This window comes from Canis lupus, chromosome 32 (genome assembly GCF_003254725.2).
Source record: "Canis lupus dingo isolate Sandy chromosome 32, ASM325472v2, whole genome shotgun sequence".
NCBI lineage: Eukaryota > Metazoa > Chordata > Mammalia > Carnivora > Canidae > Canis > Canis lupus.
Window position 1 is genome coordinate 26,545,629 of NC_064274.1, and position 20,243 is coordinate 26,565,871.

Consider the following 20,243-nt stretch of genomic DNA (forward strand, 5'->3'; position numbering starts at 1 on the left):
CTCCCCCTGCTTGTTCTCTAATAAAATAGCATCTTAAAAAAAAAACAAAAACAAAAACAAAAAACAACAACACACAGAGAAACCCATGCCAGATTGCCTTCGAGCATGGACAGTTTAGACTCTTCCCCAGAGAACAGTAAGAATGCATGTTGAACTATATTCTCATCTGGGTCATGGTTTAGCAAAATAAATGCAGCAGAAGGAACTGGGGGATGTGATGTTGAAAAAATAAGAAAACTTAGCCTTCTTTCTAAAAGCTTGGATATCTTTATTATATTTGTCTAAATATTTAGGTTCTGCTTCCAATAATGTCATTTCCTTTTTTGTCTAGATTTTCTATGCAGTTCATGCCTTTCAAGCACGAAGTGACCATGAACTCAGCCTTCAGGAATACCAAAGAGTCCACATACTTAGATTTTGTGACCTAAGTGGTAATAAAGAGTGGTGGTTAGCTGAAGCTCAGGGGCAGAAAGGTTATGTGCCAGCTAACTACCTTGGGAAGATGACTTACGCTTAAGAAAAGGGGCCCCTGACATTTGTTTTCTGGCAAGTTATTGATTGACTACCTCATAAAACTTACATTACAAAATCTTGGTCTAGAAGTCAAGAAACCTCCAAACTACATGAACTGATCCTGTATCAAGTTTTAAGGAAGACTGTGGTTCCTAAAAAGATTATTTCAAAGTGTATTTTGAAGAACATGTTGAAGGAAACACTTAACAGAAGCAGCAAAACAAACACCTCAAGCTCAAAAAACAAACTGCTCAAGCTCCAACTATCAACTACTTAAAAGTGGAGATCTTTGAAAGGATAAATGTGTTATTAACACGAAAGGTTGGACTTAAGAATAAGATTTTTTCAATTTATTATGTATTTTGCATCAAATATTTTTTCTATTTCTCTTTTCTTTTGCATATGTGCCCATATATACTTATATACATATAATCCTATTCATTATATGGTTTATATGTATATATGTATACTATATGATATAGATTATATACATATATGCATAAATCAGGGAGTATACTAAATACACATAAGAATAGGAATTAACAGCCAATTAGAAAATCTTTGATGTGAAACATCTCTATAAGTTTTGAATTAAAAAAAAAACACGGAATAACATTATAACATCTAACATTTACTGAATGCATACTACATGCCAGAAATTGTTCTAAATGCTTAAATAGGGTAACTTTTTTGATGCTCACAACATTATGACAAAACTGTTCACCAGAGAGGTGAAGTAATTTATCCTAAGTCACACTGCTAGTTAAGTGGTAGGCCTGGACTCAAACCTAAGTCTGATTCTGGGGTCCATACTCTTAACCACTATGCTGTACTAACCTTCCAGAAGAGTATACATTCGCTATAGCAAAGCACCTAGTGATACAAATAATGGACATTGATATGGACCATTTTTCTCTCAGGTCCATATTTAAATATTGAGTTTTTCAAAATCAAGGGCTATAAGAACTTTTATGATGTTAGTCTAGAGAAAATGAAGTATCTAGGTTTATTATTTTTATTTTTTGCTGTTTAAACATTTTTTAAAGCAAAATTGTTTAAAAACAATCCTACATGATCACTAATGTTACTTGAATGAAGAAGTATTTTTGGATCGCTCAATCATTTGGATGATGAATGGGGAATGTGTGTTCCATGTTCTGAGCCAAGATGTAAATATTTTTGGTTGCTGATTTGTACTCAAACAAGGCAGGCATTAAGGATAACATTTGCTGAAACACAATGTCCTGGGACACTGAACTTTAATTTGGAAATAGCTCAAAACTGTCTGCTAAGATTTCAGGCATATCTTGTCAAGACATTTTAATTGACTGGTAGATGCTTCTTTAGAACAGCAAAAAGATTTGACTAAGTGGTTTTCTTTAAAAACCAAAATAAGGTGGACTTTCAGTGTTCAAATAGAATGTGCTAATATGACATTAGATTTTAAGATTTGATTGCTACTTTGAAAGATTTCATCTCTATAGTATATAGTTACATATATTACTAGGGAATATAAACAACAAAATGAAGTGGTGCTTTTCAGAGGGCTGTTTAATGCATGTATATGGCATGTACATCCCTAGAAATTCATAAGACATCTACATGACAGAAAAATTTGCATTTTAAAATTTTGTTCCTGAAATACTTAATCTAAAGGTGATTTTATAAGGTTTTAATGTTGTTTTTGCATAACATTTTCTCATTTTGAGTTTGGATACCAAAAGAAGATTCTCTTTTTTGGATATACAGGGACTTTTTATGTCTTAAATAGTGCTTTGTACCCAATGGTTAAACATAAGTAAATTCCAGTTTGCCTAGAGTAAAGCAAAAGGAAATCCAAACTTGCTACTTCTGGTAACTATGAATATACCCAATAACCAAACTAGTGGGGAAATTATATATATGTATATATATATATATAGTTACATTTTTGGCATATAAAAGTATATATTTAATATATAACAATATATATATTATGCTCCCCTCAAAATGAAAAATTATGTAAGTAGCACATATCTACTTCTCTGGCTGAAATAAGTGACTAGATGTATATGAGAAGCTTTGTCTACTTGTGTGGTCCTAGGATTGATGCTTCCTGGCTGACCTTTTTAGAAACCACACCACTAAAATCATAGCTGCAGTTAACTGCTGAGCAGGTGTTGTAATGAAGCCACCTACTGCAGTCCATCCCTATTGTGAAGAACATATATTACTATAAAACTGTTTTTTTGTTGCTATTTTAAAAATTCACCTACATTTCATATGCCACTTTGGCTTCATTTTTTTTAACATCGTACAATCCCTTCCTTTTCCTCATATGTTGTTGTTATATTTTTGAGGTCAGACATTATTTTGTTGGGCCTAAGGGAAATAAAATCCACAGATAGTTATGGTGTATGTAAGTCTTTAAGAAGTTTAAAAAGATGAAACTATTGGTGACATCATTATAATTAAGGCATTAAGAAATAATTTCTTTGTATTTAAAAATTTAAATGTTATTTACAATATAGAATTCTCTGAAATAGGTATTTTTACCAAGAATGAAGGAGAAATTTTTGTGGCTGTTTTTCTTTGTAAAACAAATAAACAAGTGTATGTATACATGTTGTATAGTATTTATTTTTAAATATCTATGCTCTAAAGTAATATTATGCACAATGTTTGGAAATTATAAAAAAATCAGTAATACAAAATTAACCATGTGTACTTAAATCATGTGAAAAAGTCACAAAGCTACTAACTGAACACTCCTTGTATTTTAGAAAAATAACCTCTTTGGAGCACTTGGGTGGCTCAGTGAGTTAAGCTTCTGTCTTCAGCTCAGGTCATGATCCCAGGACCCTGGGATCAGGCTCCCTGCTCAGTGAGGAGCCTGCTTCTCTCTCTCTCTCTCTCTCTGCCCCTCCCTCTGCTCATGCTCCCTAATAAATAATTATATAATCTTTTCTTGAAAAAGAAAAATACCTTGAGTTTTCATTAGTATAAAATAATTCTATGAACATTGAGAAGAAAAATAATGCACAATGTTAATCATAAGTATGTAGCATTGCATGAAATACTTTAAGTGCTGATATAGTCTATATTTTGCCTGAAATATAATTTGGACTTTTAGAGATGGCTATTAAGTGCCTGTCACTATTTGTGATGAATAATTCATATGATTTACAAAAATTAGTTATTACTGAAACATGAAATTGAAACTTCACTTTTCCCATAAGCTTCTTAGATTTTTGTCTATTGCAAAACCTTCTCAGAGCCATATGAATAGAGATGAAATCTTTATATTTGAAGATGGCGAGAAAACTAATGAAATCCTATTTGCTGTAACTATGGCTTCTTAAGGTACTAAATGTACTGCTCAATACTGAATACATCTAGCCCTCACAATATTCAAGCCAAATTAGACATATAAATCTACATTACAGTTGATGAAGAAGTAATTAGATTTCACTGACTGGGAGGACACTAGATTTTACATTATCTGGGGAAATACTCCAATTTATAGAATGTTACTATTTTTAAAGTATAATTTTTTGTTACTTCCCTCCTATATACACTAAATAATATATATAAAAACTCAGCCATTAAATTATCTGTGATCTACAAAATTATCTAATATAATGCATCTTCACTCCAGGACTACTAGAATTCCAGCTAAGTCTACAGGCAAGATTTGCTTCAGTTTTTCAGGAATACAAATCATATTTTAGCATATACTGGAATTAGATGTTCTTGTTCAAAAATCTAGGGAGTGTATTCTTAATAAAGTTTATCCTACTTTAAAAGAAAACTATACAATGGCATGTAAATGTATTTATGGCTTTTTCTAATTGCTTATAATTTTTATAATTATTGCATTAATATAAATTTATTTTTATAAATGTATCTCCTATATATCCTATGATCACAATATAATTTATAACCCGAGTTACTAATAATCAGTACTACCACATCCTTGTTAAGCATCAGAATCAGAAACCTAACCTTAGAATATTAGATGTCTTCTGTTTTATCTCAATTATCATCTGTTTTATAGAGGAGGAAACCAAAGATGATACAGCTCATACACAGAGACTGGGATTCAAAACCAGATCTTCTGGGGAACCCCTGGGTGGCTCAGTGGTTTAGCGCCTGCCTTCAGCCCACGGTGCGATCCTGGAGTCCTGGGATTGAGTCCCGCGTCTGGCTCCCTGCATGGAGCCTGCTTCTCCCTCTATGTCTATCATGAATAAATAAATAAAATCTTAAAAAACAAAACAAAACAAAAAAAAAAACAGATCTTCTGACTTTAAGTCAGTGGTCTTTAGTGGTAGTTTTGCTTTTGTTTGGTTTTTGTTGAAGCCACTAAAATCCACCAGAAAGCACAATATGTAAAAAGTGCTATTGATCAAATTTCTACTAGAATAGGATTTGAACTTAACAATCCTAAAAGTCACCATGGTTGACTTGGTTCACTTACTTATCTTCCAGTCATTGGCATAATAAATATTTATTGAGAAGGGCGGCTGCAGTGGGAATACAATCGCGTGCAAATCAAACAAGATGCTTGCCCTCATACAACTTAAATTCTAGTGCAGGGGGAAAAAAAACAACTATGTATAATAAAATAAATTAAATGATAAGTACTATTAATATAAAGCTGTCTACTTTCATACATGTTCAGTTAAAAAGCTTTATGTTCATTTAAGTATGGAAAGATCAAGATCTAAGATCTACCTGAAGACAAACTCTAATATAAAAGTACCTGTATAAAATACCAAACTGCATTATATACATTACTCTAGATATATGCATACTTACATATATACAGGTTCCAAATATATATTTATACACACATATAATCTATACAAAGAGCCAAGCTCAATGAAACATAACTTCCTAAAAAGTCATCTAACATCCTCTCTGAAATACTGCAGAAATTAAAAGTTCCTTCTCTTTCAACTCTATCCAGCACATATGTTCTGTGATGGGATAAAATTTTTCACTTCAAGTGCTAATGTGCAAACTGTGCATTACTGTGTTAGTATCTCAGAGGTACTGAGGTCACATGAACTGTTAGTTCTTGAGCTGAGTTTGTATCAGATCATTTTGTCCAGCTTAGTCCAAACTGGCCCTCAACTATAAAACTATCATAAAAAATAATGATGATTTTATGGGTTGTTTTTGGTTCTTTGAGCCTAAAGAAGATTTGAGGTTCATGCTAAATGATGTTTAAAATCTTTGTTTCTCACAACACAAACATTTGTAGGCAGATTTTAAACATGTAAATAGATGTTTACTCCACATGCAAACAATGGGATTATCTCAATCCAGAATTCTATTTTACTATGAATAATTTAGTGTCATTATTTAAGGGTAGTTTAAAATAGTATCTCTCCTTAGAAAAAGACCAAGTTTATTTAAACAGCTTTATCTTCACAGAAATCTTTTATTTCTCAATTTATTTTAGAAGATGTTAGAAAAATTTATTAAGGGAAAGGGCTTGAGATTAGAGGTTTATAAAGATTCAGTAGCACACATCAAAGTTGAAGGAATAAGGCTGTTCATCGTCTAACAAATGTAGGAATTTTCTGGACTTCTAGTTTCTGGATGAAATGAGGTATTCATGAGGTACAAAATGGCTGTTTTTTTTACTGTAGTGCTAAACTGTTTCTCTGGTCCAGAAAGCCTCATTTCTTCTGTCAGAGACTATATGTAAAACAGTGGTAGAATAATTTGTTAATTTACCAAAAAGGTTACAACTCAGATTTAACAATGTGCACAGACATATTTCAAAACAATTTCAAGATTTAATCATGATATAGGAAGCTTTTTTATACAAAGTTAACTAAAATTAAAATACTATAACACTTTTGGGCAGTAAAAATAAAGCAGCCTTTTTTTTTATGATACAGGAAGAAGCTATCAGTATGTAAACAAGTCAGAAATTATCCATCCACAAAAATTCTTGGAATGGGTATTTTGCTCAAGAATTCTCAGGAATGTGTATAACCAGGATAAGTAAAAACTTAACATTTTTAGGAACATACTATGTTTGTATGTTAGACTGGCAATGTGAGGAACAGTAGGTAACGGGAGAAAAGTACTGCATTATGGGAGTTTGCAATCTATTGGAAGAGATAGACCCATAAATAACTGATATGAAGTGATAAGAAAGGTAAAAATACAGAAATGTGAGAAATCAATTATTTAAAATTAATTTTGAAAATAGGGAGATGAAATATTTGAGGGGAGAGGGAGGATCAATCGATATGAGGCCAGGGACTAACACTGAATATCTGGAATATTGGGGGGAAAGCAGAAAACTACATTGGGTCATTCCTGCCACTTTGTAAGGCACTTTATTCAGCAGGAGTAATTCTTGGGACTTTGCTAGTAGACGCACTATTTCTTTTTTATAAAATTCATGTATGCTACCAGTGTCTTGGGATTCCAGAAGTTCTCATCAAAAAATAATCAAATTATTGTTTTCACACACTATGGAAACTGTTAAAATAAAAATGTTAAACAGACTTAAAGTAGATATCCAAATTTTGCTTTAAAACATTTAGCATTTTAAGTTAAGAAATAATAGAAATTTCATTGTGATTTTTTTTCATTCTGAAGATTTTTATTAAGTTATAGTATATTACAGTTTATGTCTTAATAATAAGATCTTAGGGTAATTTGATATAAAAACCTACTTGGCCACATTACTTCTTGAGTTTCTTCTGGGCAGCTTTCTTCTTGACCATCTGTAATCGTTTCATGGCATTGAGCTGTGATTCTTGTGAAGTTGGACCTTTAGGGCATGCTGAGAGAGAGCTGCTTAATTCTGAAGTGCTTTTGCTAGTGGTACTTCCACTAGGTCCTGATGTCCCACTATTTCCATTCCCACTGAGTTGGCTGGTGTTTCCCGGAACTAAACTACTTGGACTCGGAAGACCTACTTTGCTAACATTGTCACAACTAACAGAGCGACTCAGGCCAGTTTTGCCCAAAGTTAGAGGTGGAGGTGGTTTCAATGGTACAGCTGGTGCAGTGCTGTTACTAGCACCTATTTTGGAACCTATTCCACCTTTAGATGATGTCGCCAGACCAGTCAAACCCACAGGCTTCTGGTTAGTTGATGAGGTAGCAGGTTTCCCACTGTTGTTTTGGGTTGCTGAACTCAATTTTGCTGTTGATGGACCAGCAGAGGAAGTTTTAGCTGCAAAAGCTGCCCATCCAGTTAGGCCACTAGTTACTGAAGAGGAAACACTGGTACTAGAAGAATTTCCTGAAATAGCCGTGGACGTCTAAAAAAAATAAGATAAATACTGCTTAAGAGTGAAATGTAATTAACACTTAATTTTATCTTTATAAATATATGATGTTTAATTATACAAATAAATTTATATATATAAATATATATAAATAAATAACAGTTAATTGTTGGACTTTACATTACATTTATTTTATGTTACAAAAGTAATGACTTGGGGAAATTTAAATCACACCACCAAAATTAAGTTCTTATGAAACTGATCTGAAACAACACAAACAATAACATTTATCCATAGCTAATAGACCCTACCATTTCCAAAGCAGAAATTCTGGGATGTCACTTTCTTATTCTAATGATTCCAAAAAAGAAATATATGAAATTCCTTTTTGGGAATTGCTTTAAATTCACTTATAAGCTCATCAGAAAATCAGATTTAATGCTTTAACTTGTTTTTCACCAAAAAAAGGTATTATTTATTTCAGTAAAGTACCCTATTCTTTACACATTGCTCCAACTGGCTTGTGAATTATTTCAAAAATAGAATCCACTCTTAATGGACAAAAATGTTTGTGCCCAGGTCATTTAGAAAACATCTGAGATAAATAGATTCATTTGATAATTACTTGCTGAGTGAATGTGTCAGATTCTGAATTCATTTTTTTAAAAAAATGTTCCAACTCCAATTTTGAGCAAATAACTCCTGCACTGCAAAATATATATGGAAATCTGTGTGTGTGTCTCTGTGTTTGTATGTATGTATATATAGTGTAATGTTAACTATTTGGAACTGTACAGCTCTGGTGATGTATTGAAAAGGTTTCATAACCTTATTTTCACAATTTGTTCATGTTTCCATTGAAACAACCATACAAGAGATCCCTGCTTCTGTATAAAGGATTTTATTAACTGCCTCATAAGCTACACAGTGACATTTTAAGCAGGCCTATCTTATTCCCAGATGAATTTCTTAAAGATATAACACCTTAGTTTCTCAAATTAACTTCCTTGGCCAGTCAAAAGCTAACAATGATACCAATGTCATTATACAAATAAGTACTGCTCTTATTCACATGAGGATAATTTTTTTTTAAACTTCATCAGGCAAAACTTTTTTTTCAAGTTAATTTTAAACTGAACTTCTCACTAGCACTCTTTCTACCTTTATATTCTTAAGATTCACAAACGTGTTAAATTTACATATTGGTAAAATATTAAGTTTTACAAATAGTATTTTACTCAGAAATATGGCAATTACCATGCCTAAAATACATGCAGTTGTACTTCAGACCTGAACTCTGAGTCGATAAAAACATTGCTAGTTCTTACAAAGTAGCCTTCAATATTATCTGCATGTAAACACTTGCAGACTCCTTGCTGAGGATGGAGCCTGACACGGGACTTAATCCCAGGATCCTAAGATCATGACCTGAGATGAAATCAAGAGTTGGCCCTTAACTGACTGAGCCACCCAGGCACCCCTGCAAGTAAACATTTTTAATCAATGTGAAAAGTAATCACGATAAAGTGCTGAGATATTTATAAGAGGAAGTCTAGGTTTTAGTTTACATACTCTAAAAACTAGGATTTTTTTTTTTTTTTACAGTAACTATCTCATAAGATTATCCAGAGAAGATAAGCCACACATAAATTATAAATTCCTGGAGGAACACACACAGGTAATGAGAAAAAGTTAGTAAAGGAAGCAAAAGGATACAAGTGTAGTAAACTTTTAACTTTCTTTTTATGAAAGATCTAATTTTTTTCCTTTTCTATTAAACATAAAACTGTCTGCCATATGGCTAAATGATCTTTCAACAAACTTCACAGAAGAATATCCATCTGAAGTAATTAAAAAGACCAACACTTATGAAGTACAAACAGAAAGCAGATTTTGTATGTACAGCATTTTAGTTTAATGGCTTGCAGTTACTTGTATTGCCTTTCAACAGAATGACAGATGGCTTATCAGGGCACGAAAAAGTAAAATAATACAAACAATGGAAACCAAGAAATTTTTTAGCATTTCAGCATAGATAATAAATTTCTCAGCTATTTTTCAATTTTTATCTATTAATATTTTCTTGCCCATTATCCTAGTTAGAAAGCCATTTTTTTAATTATTTTTTCCATTTGTTTTTTAATATGTGAAAGGACACAAATTTTTCCATAGTAAAAATGTATTCACTTTCATCATAAAAACACCAAGACTTCTAAATCAAAATAAACATGACAGCCAAGACCTTAATTTATTTTCCACAAAATGATTTCATGTTGGATTTCTTAAAATTATACTTTAGTAGTAACAAGTTGGTATAAAAATCTAGCTAAAAGTGATTTAAGTATAAAATACAGCAACTCTAATTACTTTCAATAAATTATTCTTCCTTCTATTCCAATTTGCTAAGTTTTTACATGGCAAATGCAGATATCCTTTAGATATTAACTTCCCTGGCAAAGTAAGTTTTAAAATGATCTGCAAATAAAATTATCAGTATCTTTCTCAAAGTACTTTATATTCATATATTTTTTTTATTTGAGAGAGAGAGAGAGAGCAAGGGGAGTGGCAGAGGGAGAGGGAGAGTAAGACTCTAGATCAGACTCCCCACTGAGCACACAGCCCAATGCAGGGCTCATTCCTATGACCCTGAGATCATGACCTGAACTGAAATCAAGAGTTGGATGCTTAACCAACTGAGCCACTCAGGCATTCCTTTACATTCATATTCTTTATCATCACACTAAGGTTCTTGAACTTTGCTACTTAGAGTCAGTAGGACAGGGTAATACCTAGAATTTTCTGGGATCAACTTTTGAGAAACTGGGGCTAATATTTTCTAAAATCTTTAGTACTCTGCTTAAAACTGGAATGTGTAGTTCAGTAAAAATATTGTTTTTGTTATAAAATTAGTTTACAAAAATATTTTATTCCATGATACCAAAATACCAGATACTATATAGTGTGATTTCAAAGTTGTAAACCTAAGAACGAGAAAGGTGACGCTTTCAATAGATAATATGGTCCCTTAGTATAAAAGATAGTACCATGAAAGTTCATGATAATAAAGGAAAAAAAATAAGATGAAGAAAACTTCTTCAATAGCCAATAAACAGAAAAAATGCTGCAAGGCCAATCAACACAAGTCATGTGAAGAGCAAAACTGTTGCTACTGAGGGCAGAGGTATTTAGAATTGAAAGAAAATTCCTGATTGGAGATACGTGTCTGACTACATGGAAATGATAAAGAATACAACCTTGGAATGCTTATAGATGATCTTTCCTAATTTTGATAAAAAGAGAAATAGCAGAGTTAGATATTAAACAATTACAGAAATGCTCCCTTTTTTTTTATATTTTTTTCTTTATTTATTTATGATAGTCACACAGAGAGAGAGAGAGGCAGAGACACAGGCAGAGGGAGAAGCAGGCTCCATGCACCGGGAGCCCGACGTGGGATTCGATCCCGGGTCTCCAGGATCGCGCCCTGGGCCAAAGGCAGGTGCCAAACCACTGCGCCACCCAGGGATCCCAGAAATGCTCCCTTTCTAACTACTGGTAATAGTAATGCAGTCTTTTCCCAACATATGGCCATTTAGTATATAAAGTTCCTTATCAATATTTTTTTTCAAGTATTTTTTAGTCAACTAAATTAAAATCCAATCTTAGATAAAAATGAAATGTACTGTACCTTGACCTCTGTTCTCTTAAATGCTAGAAAAGTTGTCTCTTGTTTGAGTTTAGTTTCTGGTTTCTTAACCAATGGATCTTTGACAGCTGGAGCTACAGAAACAACTGTGGGTGCTGGTTTCTGTGGTGGTTTCTGAGTTTTCTGAGCCTGTAAAAATCAGTGGATTAGATACAAAATCTTAATTGAATGCACACAAAAAAAAATCTGTCACAGGACTCTTCATTGAATTGAAATACAGTTGAACATTTTTTTTTAAAAAAGATTTTATTTATTTGAGAGAGAGATGATCACTGGGTTTTCTTCTATATGTTGGCAAATTGAACACCAATAAAAAATAAATTTATTAAATAAATAAATAAACAAACAAACAAACAAATAAATAAATGAGAGAGAGAGAGAGAGAGAAAGCACAAGAGGGGGGAGGATGGAGGAAGAAGCAGATTCCCTGCCCAGCAGGAAACCTGATTGTGGTACTTCATCTCAGAACTCCAGAATCATGACCTAAAGCCAAAGGCAGAGGCCCAACTGACTGAGCCAGCCAGGTGCCCCTACAGTTGAATATTTAAAAAATATTGTGGTGATACTGAAAATATAGATTCTTGGACAAATTATTTTTATCATCATCCTATGAATGGTTTTACAGATTTTATTCATTTCTAAACAGTAAAGGTAATATTAAGCTTTTAGAAATAATGCAGATTATGTTGATTAAATATCATTCTAACAAGACAAATCAAATTGTTTCTTTAAAAAAAGGAAAATCACAAATTATTTGTAACCAGTTAGCTTCATTTGTAATGAAGTACATTTATTTATTATGGTTGGTAAAAGACTTAGAGGAGTTTTCTTCTTGATGTTCAGACACAAACCTCTAACAGAGGGTGAGTTAAAGAGGTGGTTCAGGTCAATTATATTATTTCAAATACAGAATGAAGATAAAAAACTATTAGTGATAAATGATGTATCTTTTTGAGGTTTTCCCACACTGCAGAAGAGGCATACTAAACCTTTTGAAAAAGTCCACAAATATAATTTTCTATGTTATCAAAGAGACTTCTGTATCTACACTTCCTTTATAAACATCTTAGGTTTTATTTTGACCAATAATTGATTTTTTCTTTATAACTTGGTAATTTATTAAATTCTCTTCTGAACTCTAATCATTTTTCAGTTTATTACTTAATGTTTTCCAGGTAAATAATTAACTATATAAACAGTATAGTGTAGTGTTTAAAAGCAGTTTTTAGAGTCAAATAGATATAGGATTAAAACCCAGCTCAACTACTTCCCTAGCTATGTTACCACAGAAAAATATGTAAATCTCTAAAATCTTCATTTTCTTTGTCTGCAAAATAGGGATAAGACTACCTGCTTTTAAGATGGGTTATGAGGATGCATTATGATTACATATGTGTCTAGTATAATGTCTGGCACATGTTGAGTGCTGACAGTAATAGTTTTTATTTATTCATCATCATTTATATAGGATAAGAAAACTGAATCTGGAAGAACCCCATGCATACTAGATGGGGAAAGATGCTCCCAGCCAGTCCATCTTTGACAATCTTCATATAACCATGCAGAACTATATCAGGAAATTCATTCATTCATTCATTCATTCATTCATTCATCTATCTATTTATATTTTATTTATTTATTCATGCAAGACACACAGAGAGAGGTAGAGACATAGGCAGAGGGAGAAGCAGACTCCCCATGGAAGGCCTGAAGCAGAACTTGATCCCACAATCCTGGGATCCCACAATCTGAGCCAAAGGCATCTAGACACTCTACCACTAAGCCACCCAGGTGCTCCTATCAGGAAATTTATTTATAATCTGTTCCCATTTCTGGTAAATTCAATGCAGTCTTTTTGCCTGAACTTTCTTGCATAATCTTGTGCTACAGTTTGCTCTACTATATAATTTTGGCCTTTATGTTTCGATTAATCCCATTTTTTATATTACATGTCTTGTATATGAAAGTATAGCTACTTTCAAACATCACTTATAAAACAACATTCAGGTCAAGAATATAATTAGATATGCTAGAAGACTACCTGTGGTAAAATAACTCTTACCAGCAGGAAAAGAGGACCATCTTATCCTTTATTGCAAAACCATGTTATGAGAATGCAGCCCTCAGTAAATCAGAAATTCATGGTTCCATAACCATGGCTTTCAATCTTACACTTCCTTCAACCCACATCTACTATTCCAGATGTTAGACTCTGAAGACTGACCTAACTTATTCTTGGGTGACGGGCACTGGGGATTATTCTGTATGTTGGTAAATTGAACACCAATAAAAAATAAAAAAATAAAAAATAAAAATATTCTGGTGTTAGCAGATGAAGACTCCAACTACGCCCAGAAAGGGCCTTTGCCTCGATCATGTTTGGATCGTTTTCCACTTTTTCTACATCACCTAGCTATCTTATGAGTTGAGTACAAAATACCCGGAACCCTTAGTCCTTTGCTGATAATACTAGTTTCGGGAATGAGGATATTATCATTGACTTGGTGCTGCTCAACAAAGGTACTATAATTTTTCATTGGCTTACTGCTTCATACACTGCAGAATGTATGAAATTTCCCACTCAAGGCAATAATTGCCAATATGAAAGCAATAAAAAATACCACATATTTCTAAATGCTGCTGAGTAGGTGTGTTATTAGCTTAGATTGAAAACCACTGCAGTAAGTCATGAGTCTCTGACTTAGTGCTGAGGCAAAACCCATTACCTGGTAAAGAGAACATTACAGAACTGAAGAATGATCTTGGAGCCTGTCACACACTATCACAACATTCTTAACTAGGTCTTCCCATAATAATGTGTACTGAGGAACTGCCCTAGTTGGAAAAATTAATGTGAAGAGAATGGGGATATAAGATGCTATTTATAGTATCTCTGAGATACCTTGAAGCAATAACCAACGCACATATCAGAACTGCACTGAAAGCAATTATAGGAAGAATGACTAAATTTAGCATCCACACTATTTCCAAATTCCTTTCTCTCATTAAATTTTGTGTTTACTGGATCCTAATCATCAGGCTCACTTCATATAATAACTTTTGTTATTTCTCTGAGTCTACTCTTAGTGAATTCTACTCATGTTTTAACATTAGTCATGGCTCTCCATTCAGTACTTTGACTCCTGGACATACAGATTGAACTTATTGACTATTTCTGGTACTAACCCACATTTCCTTCATTTACATACCTTAAGCATGGAACAGAAAGTAGGATGTATCCATTCCTAAGCTCTGCTGTGGTGCTATGCCAATAAATTAGACATGGTCTTACTGATAAATGAATTACACACGGAATTTGTAAAGCAGATAAAGAATAAAGGATATCCCAGATGAAGAAAAGCTGAGAAGCAAGAGATATGAAAACAGGAAAGTTCACCCCATATTCAGGAAATTATACACTTAGTCTGGCATGGCCAAAGTGTATGGGTATATATGGTGAAGTGGTGAGACAGATGAATACAAAGACACACTTGGGTCAAAGAGAGAAGGTCCATATATTCGCCCTAATGAGTATAACCTCATTATATAAGTAACTGAGAACCATTGGGCATATTTAAGCAGATAAAATTAGACAAAAATTTTAGAGGAATAATTCTAATTGTTTTAATTGAAATGAGTAAAGTGGATTCAAAGGAAGCAAGGAGACTTTATTTTTTGTAATTTTTTGGAGCCCAATGCAGGGCTTGAACTCACCACTGTGAAATCAAGATCTGAGCTAAGATCAAGAATCAGATGTTTAACTGACTAAGCCACCCAGGCAATAGACAAGAAGTGGAACGGGGTAATAAGGGCAAAATGAACGGATTTAAGAATTGTCTAAGAGGTATAACTAGCAAATTTGGTAAACAAAGGGATATGGAATTAAGAGATGCATCAAAAATAATATATCTAGTTTAGGCAACTGGGGGAAAAATTGAGTGGAGAAGAAAAATAATTTATTTTTAAAGTTACAGTAGGATATCTGGTCAGCTGCCAAAGTTCATTCCATAAAGGCTAGAACCATAAATATAGATTTGGTATAAACTGTCACAAAAAATGGAGGAGAATACACTTTGAAGAGAACAATGGTTACTTTACTGAGACTTACAATAAAATAACATTAAAAAAATCTTTGAAGATACACTAAAGAAAGATTACTCTCACAAATCACTTGTTTTTACTATTATCAATTCTTAGCGACCACTTCTGTCAATGCCCTAGAACGCACTATATTGCTCACCCATAATCATTTGGTTGAGGTCCTGGGAGACTAGCATAAGCAATAAAATAAATAAAAATCAGAGTGAGCCAGAAAAATTATACCTTGTCACAGAAATTCCCTGTCACAAATGAAAATATACATATTATTGAAATTTTACAACTTTTCATAGTAATAGGAACATTTCCTATTTCTGATTTAACTTATTGACAAGTAAAATAGGTACCTTGAATTTTTAGTTTTAAGTAAGTACTTCTGACTTTAAAAAGATGTATTTGGCCAGAAAAGTCTATGTAGAAATTTATTTAGTTAAGTGAAAACTCTTCTATCAAGAGACCCTAATCAAGGCTGGGGAGGAAGGAAAGGAGAAGTCATTAAAGTAAATAACAACTTCTTTATTTCTTTAAAGGAAAATGATGAAGTTCATTTATCTGCTTTTTAAATGAATAACAGTTACAAAAGTATCCAATAAAAGTGAAAACACATTTCAGTATGATGTAAAAGGCAGTTCCATTAGCAAGCCGTAAAAAGAGAAAGTACATCGGAAAATGAGATAAATGGTCACTCGAGGACAATGAAGACAGAATGAGGAATAAAGAAACACAGATGGAAAGACAGAGACACATATACAAATAATGCTGCTGTACATAGTTTGTGAATTTGAGGGTTTAAGCCCATTCAGAGATAGACATTTTCAATGTGTCCTTACCAGACTCACCAAAAACGAGGGCTTTGTATCTCACCATTTCCTAGTGTCTTATAGTCTAAATGTCTTAATGTCGAAATGTTTATAAATACAGTGACATACTAGCAAGGAGTATTTGTATCTTGTGGGTTTCTAATCCTGTTTATGTTACAGTAAGCTAAAAGCTGAACAGAGAAAAATGGATACAACATGGTCTAGTCTTCAGGCATAGATATATAAATCATACATGTAGACTATACATACAAACATTTAAATCATCAGTATACATTATTTCTTTCAATAGTTTAAATGTTCAAATTTTTATTTTGAAAAGCACCCATCAACAAAAAAAATGACATAGACCATTTAAAATAGAGAAAAAAAATGATTCCTACCATTCTTTTCATTTGTCTGGTACATCGGGCACAATACCACACGAGACGAGGGTCATTCACTTCCTTGTCTGTCACCTGGGGCTTATGGCAATCTTGGTGGTAGAGATTATGGCACTCCTGACACTCCACTAATTGATTACCAGATGCCACTGTCATTTGCCTGAGGAAATATACCATCAAACATTGTACTTATTTGAATACAACAATTTAAAACTATTCTATGGTTGTTTTGTTAAGTGTGATAGGTAAAAGAGGATTAAAACCCCAGACAACCAAAGAGCAAAATAACAAACTCTACCATGTAGCTTATACAAGCATTCCATGCTCAAGCATCAAAGTAAGGTACGCTAGTAACTGAATTTGGCTATATTCTCCTAGCCATTTCTCATTGTAATTTTTTTCTTTCTCCCAGAAGGGAGCAGACTTTGGCTATTACTCCAACAGTCTCATAAAATTTTCCCTATCTTTCTATTAAATTCCTTTATATTTGTTATCTACATGTTGTTCTGTCTTCTTCATTAATATATAAGTTCATTAAAAATAAGCTGCCTATATATTTAAATTGACTTACATATGAAAATAGAAATAGGACCTAATTATCTACAGTGTTTGGCATATTACCTTGCAGATATGGGTATTCAATAAATACATGTGTTATCAAGTGAATAGAATGTAGCAATATGTATATCAAGAAAACATAAATTCTAACAGCACAAAAAAGCATTCACCACAGCCTTAGACTGTCATAAGTCTCCAAATGGGGGGTTAAAGTTACTAGTTCTCTCTCCATTATCTTACCATTCATTTATTTAAAAAATACAAACTTTATGGTAGATAAAGGTTGAAATAATTATATGTGTAAACAATGAAGCTGTAACGAATGATTCAGAAGTACATTAGCTCATTCTCTGTATGGTTCATAAAAGCTTATAGTTATTTACTCAGTCCCAATGCACTTGAATGTAACATTTTCATGACAAAACAGCAACAAAGATGGTAATCCTTTTGGTTGTGCCAGGAAGTACAAGCCATTAACAATTAAAAATATAGCCTCTGGCATCAAGCAGTTTAAAATTCAGCTTTTCTGATTTTTGCAATTCATCTTCTAATGAGAAAAATTATCCATGTTTTTGTAATTATGTATCCATGTTTTAAAACAATGCTCAGAATAACCCACACAATCCATTAATTTCTTTTCCATTACTTGTAGGAAAAGATGTTGAGTGTTTAGAAAACATGCAACTGTCTATTTTATAAGTACTATCAACAATTCAAAGAAAAAAGCAACACAGACTTCTTAAAAAGAACAGAATTAAATCTGTTGAACAGACTCTTCTTCGTTAAATAAAGCAATAATTGCTTTCCCTCTAGAACCCAAGAATGCAGGAACTGTTACTATGACACAATAAAGATGCCACAGTGAGGAAAAATATTTGACAATTTTCAAGATGCTAAATTGCTACGTAGGCATCTTATAGAGAATAATCTACTTATTTCCTATCCACCTCCAAATTATAAAAACAAAATATAAACACCGAACAATTGATCTGATTTTTTTCCTCCTGTTTGCTCTTTACAAAAACAAACGAATCTTTCCATGGAAAGGTACAACTTACCTACAAACAACACAGGCCAATCCCATCTCCATGGCAAAATCATCAGCACTAGTCTCCTCAAAACTGGAAAGGTCAGCCATAGCTAAATCCTTGCTAGTTTGGACGGTAATGGGAGAAGACCTTGTCTCTGGTTTCTCCAATCTAGGTTTCTTTGGAATATCAACGCCTTCTGTGATATCTGATTTCATCTATTAAAAGCACACAATCAGAAAGTAACATGTTAGAATAAACCTTAAATCATGGAGAGATGGATAAGATAGACAAAGTATGATGACCAAGTCCACTTGCTAGATATTTTGACATAAGGGACAGTCATAAACACCAAAGATCTGCAGAAGATTTATAGTAAATCATAATCAATACATTATAAGAAACTAGCAAGGTAGAAATAAAAAAATCAAAACATTTTAGTATGTATCTGTATTTGTCTTTGTATTCTTTTATTCATTAAAGAATTCTTGAAGTTCAATGCACTTATATGGCCTTTTCCCCCCTTCATCATATGCTTTGAAATGAGAAGCCCCAGCACTAATAAAGCTATCATAAGTCTACTTTTTATTTTAAATATTTTAAATTATAAACTACTGATATTGGCAGTGCCTGGGTGACTCAGTCGGTTAAACTATCTGCCTTTGGCTCAGGTCATGATCCTGGGGTCCTGGGATTGAGTCCCACGTCGAGCTCCCTGCTAGTGGGGAGTGTGCTTGTCTCTCTGCCCTCCCTCCCTCCTAGTTCTCTGTCTCTGTCTCTGTCTCTCTCTTACTCATTATAAATAAATAAAATCTTAAACTACTCATATTTGAAATATATTGAAAAGAAGTGAATAACAAACCATCTACCGTCATCCAGACACTGCCCTATTTGCTTCAAAGCAAATTCTGGCTCCTCTCTTTAAGATATAAATGTTACAGACATACCTGTCAGATTGGCAACAATGAAAAAGTCTGATAAGACATGGAGAATTTGCAATTCTTATACTTTATTGGCAAGTGTATAAATTTAGTATATGCACTTTGGATAGCAATTTGGCAATGTCTAGTAATACTGAAGATGTTACTATCCTATTACATCTTTTTATACGTATACATTCTATAGAAATCATGTGCTCAAAGAATTTACCTTTAAAGCAGCTTACTGAAGCTCCATTTTAATAGAAAAAAAGGAGAAATAACCTAACTGCTCATCAGTAGGGAAATGGATAAACTGATTTATTCATTAAATAACTATTATATGGTAGCTGAAAGACTCATATCTTCATATATCAGCACAGGTGAATTTCAAAAGCACATTTCCTGAGGTGAAAAAGTTGCCAAAAGATATACATGTGTACCTGTATGATACCATTTATATAAACTTAAAAGCACAGAAAACAATACTATATGATTTATGAATAACCAATATTAAGAAAAAGTATGAAAGCATATGAGACTAATATACTGCATCTTAAGGCAAGCAATATCAAAATTTTTAATGTATTTTTTACTAAGTGCTAAAATCTTAATAACTAACTATGTGCAAAAATCATTCAAAATAGGCAATCCAAGAATTATCTGTATCTCTGTTAAGGTACACACCATCCTATAACAAATTTCATGTTTAGAAATTTACATCTTTATTTTCTCCTGTTTTTTCTCAATAACTATCTCATCTAGAATATTTAAGTTATGGATTAAAGTTAATGCTTGAAATTAGCACATCCCCTAGAGCTCAAATATGTATTGAAATGACTTCAGTAAATGGTTAAATGTTTCTAAATTTTACTCACTTTTCAAAAAAATAACATCTATAATTATCAAAATATATTTACTGAATAGTTATTATGTACTTTACCTACTATTATGCAAAAGAAGTGAGCACAGAAAGAA

At 32.8% G+C, this 20,243-nt stretch overlaps 2 protein-coding genes across 9 annotated transcripts in view; one reads left to right on the plus strand and one right to left on the minus strand.

Moving 5' to 3' along the window:
* The window catches only part of ARHGEF38 (Rho guanine nucleotide exchange factor 38), a 128,986-nt gene extending 128,113 nt beyond the window's left edge, over positions 1 to 873 (plus strand). Inside the window, exon 15 of one of the 2 annotated variants that reach the window (XM_049104806.1) lies at positions 332 to 510. In XM_049104806.1, coding sequence (XP_048960763.1) covers positions 332 to 369 — 38 coding nt within the window. In that variant the 3' untranslated portion in view covers positions 370 to 510. Of the gene's footprint in view, positions 1 to 331 lie in introns of both variants that reach the window. The other variant, XM_025465803.3, reaches the window with a different exon arrangement.
* Positions 1 to 20,243, minus strand: part of INTS12 (integrator complex subunit 12) — a 37,850-nt gene that overhangs the window by 3,738 nt on the left and 13,869 nt on the right. For 2 of the 7 annotated variants that reach the window (XM_025465810.3, XM_049104807.1), the window contains 4 exons: positions 18,379 to 18,566; positions 16,763 to 16,922; positions 11,446 to 11,592; positions 7,197 to 7,790 (listed from right to left, as the gene is read on the minus strand). In XM_025465810.3, the coding sequence (XP_025321595.1) occupies positions 7,206 to 7,790; positions 11,446 to 11,592; positions 16,763 to 16,922; positions 18,379 to 18,566 (1,080 nt within the window). In that variant the 3' untranslated portion in view covers positions 7,197 to 7,205. Of the gene's footprint in view, positions 1 to 3,112; positions 4,733 to 5,921; positions 7,791 to 11,445; positions 11,593 to 16,762; positions 16,923 to 18,378; positions 18,567 to 20,243 lie in introns of those variants that run through there. The other 5 variants (XM_025465808.3, XM_035709763.2, XM_049104808.1 and 2 more) reach the window with 4 other exon arrangements.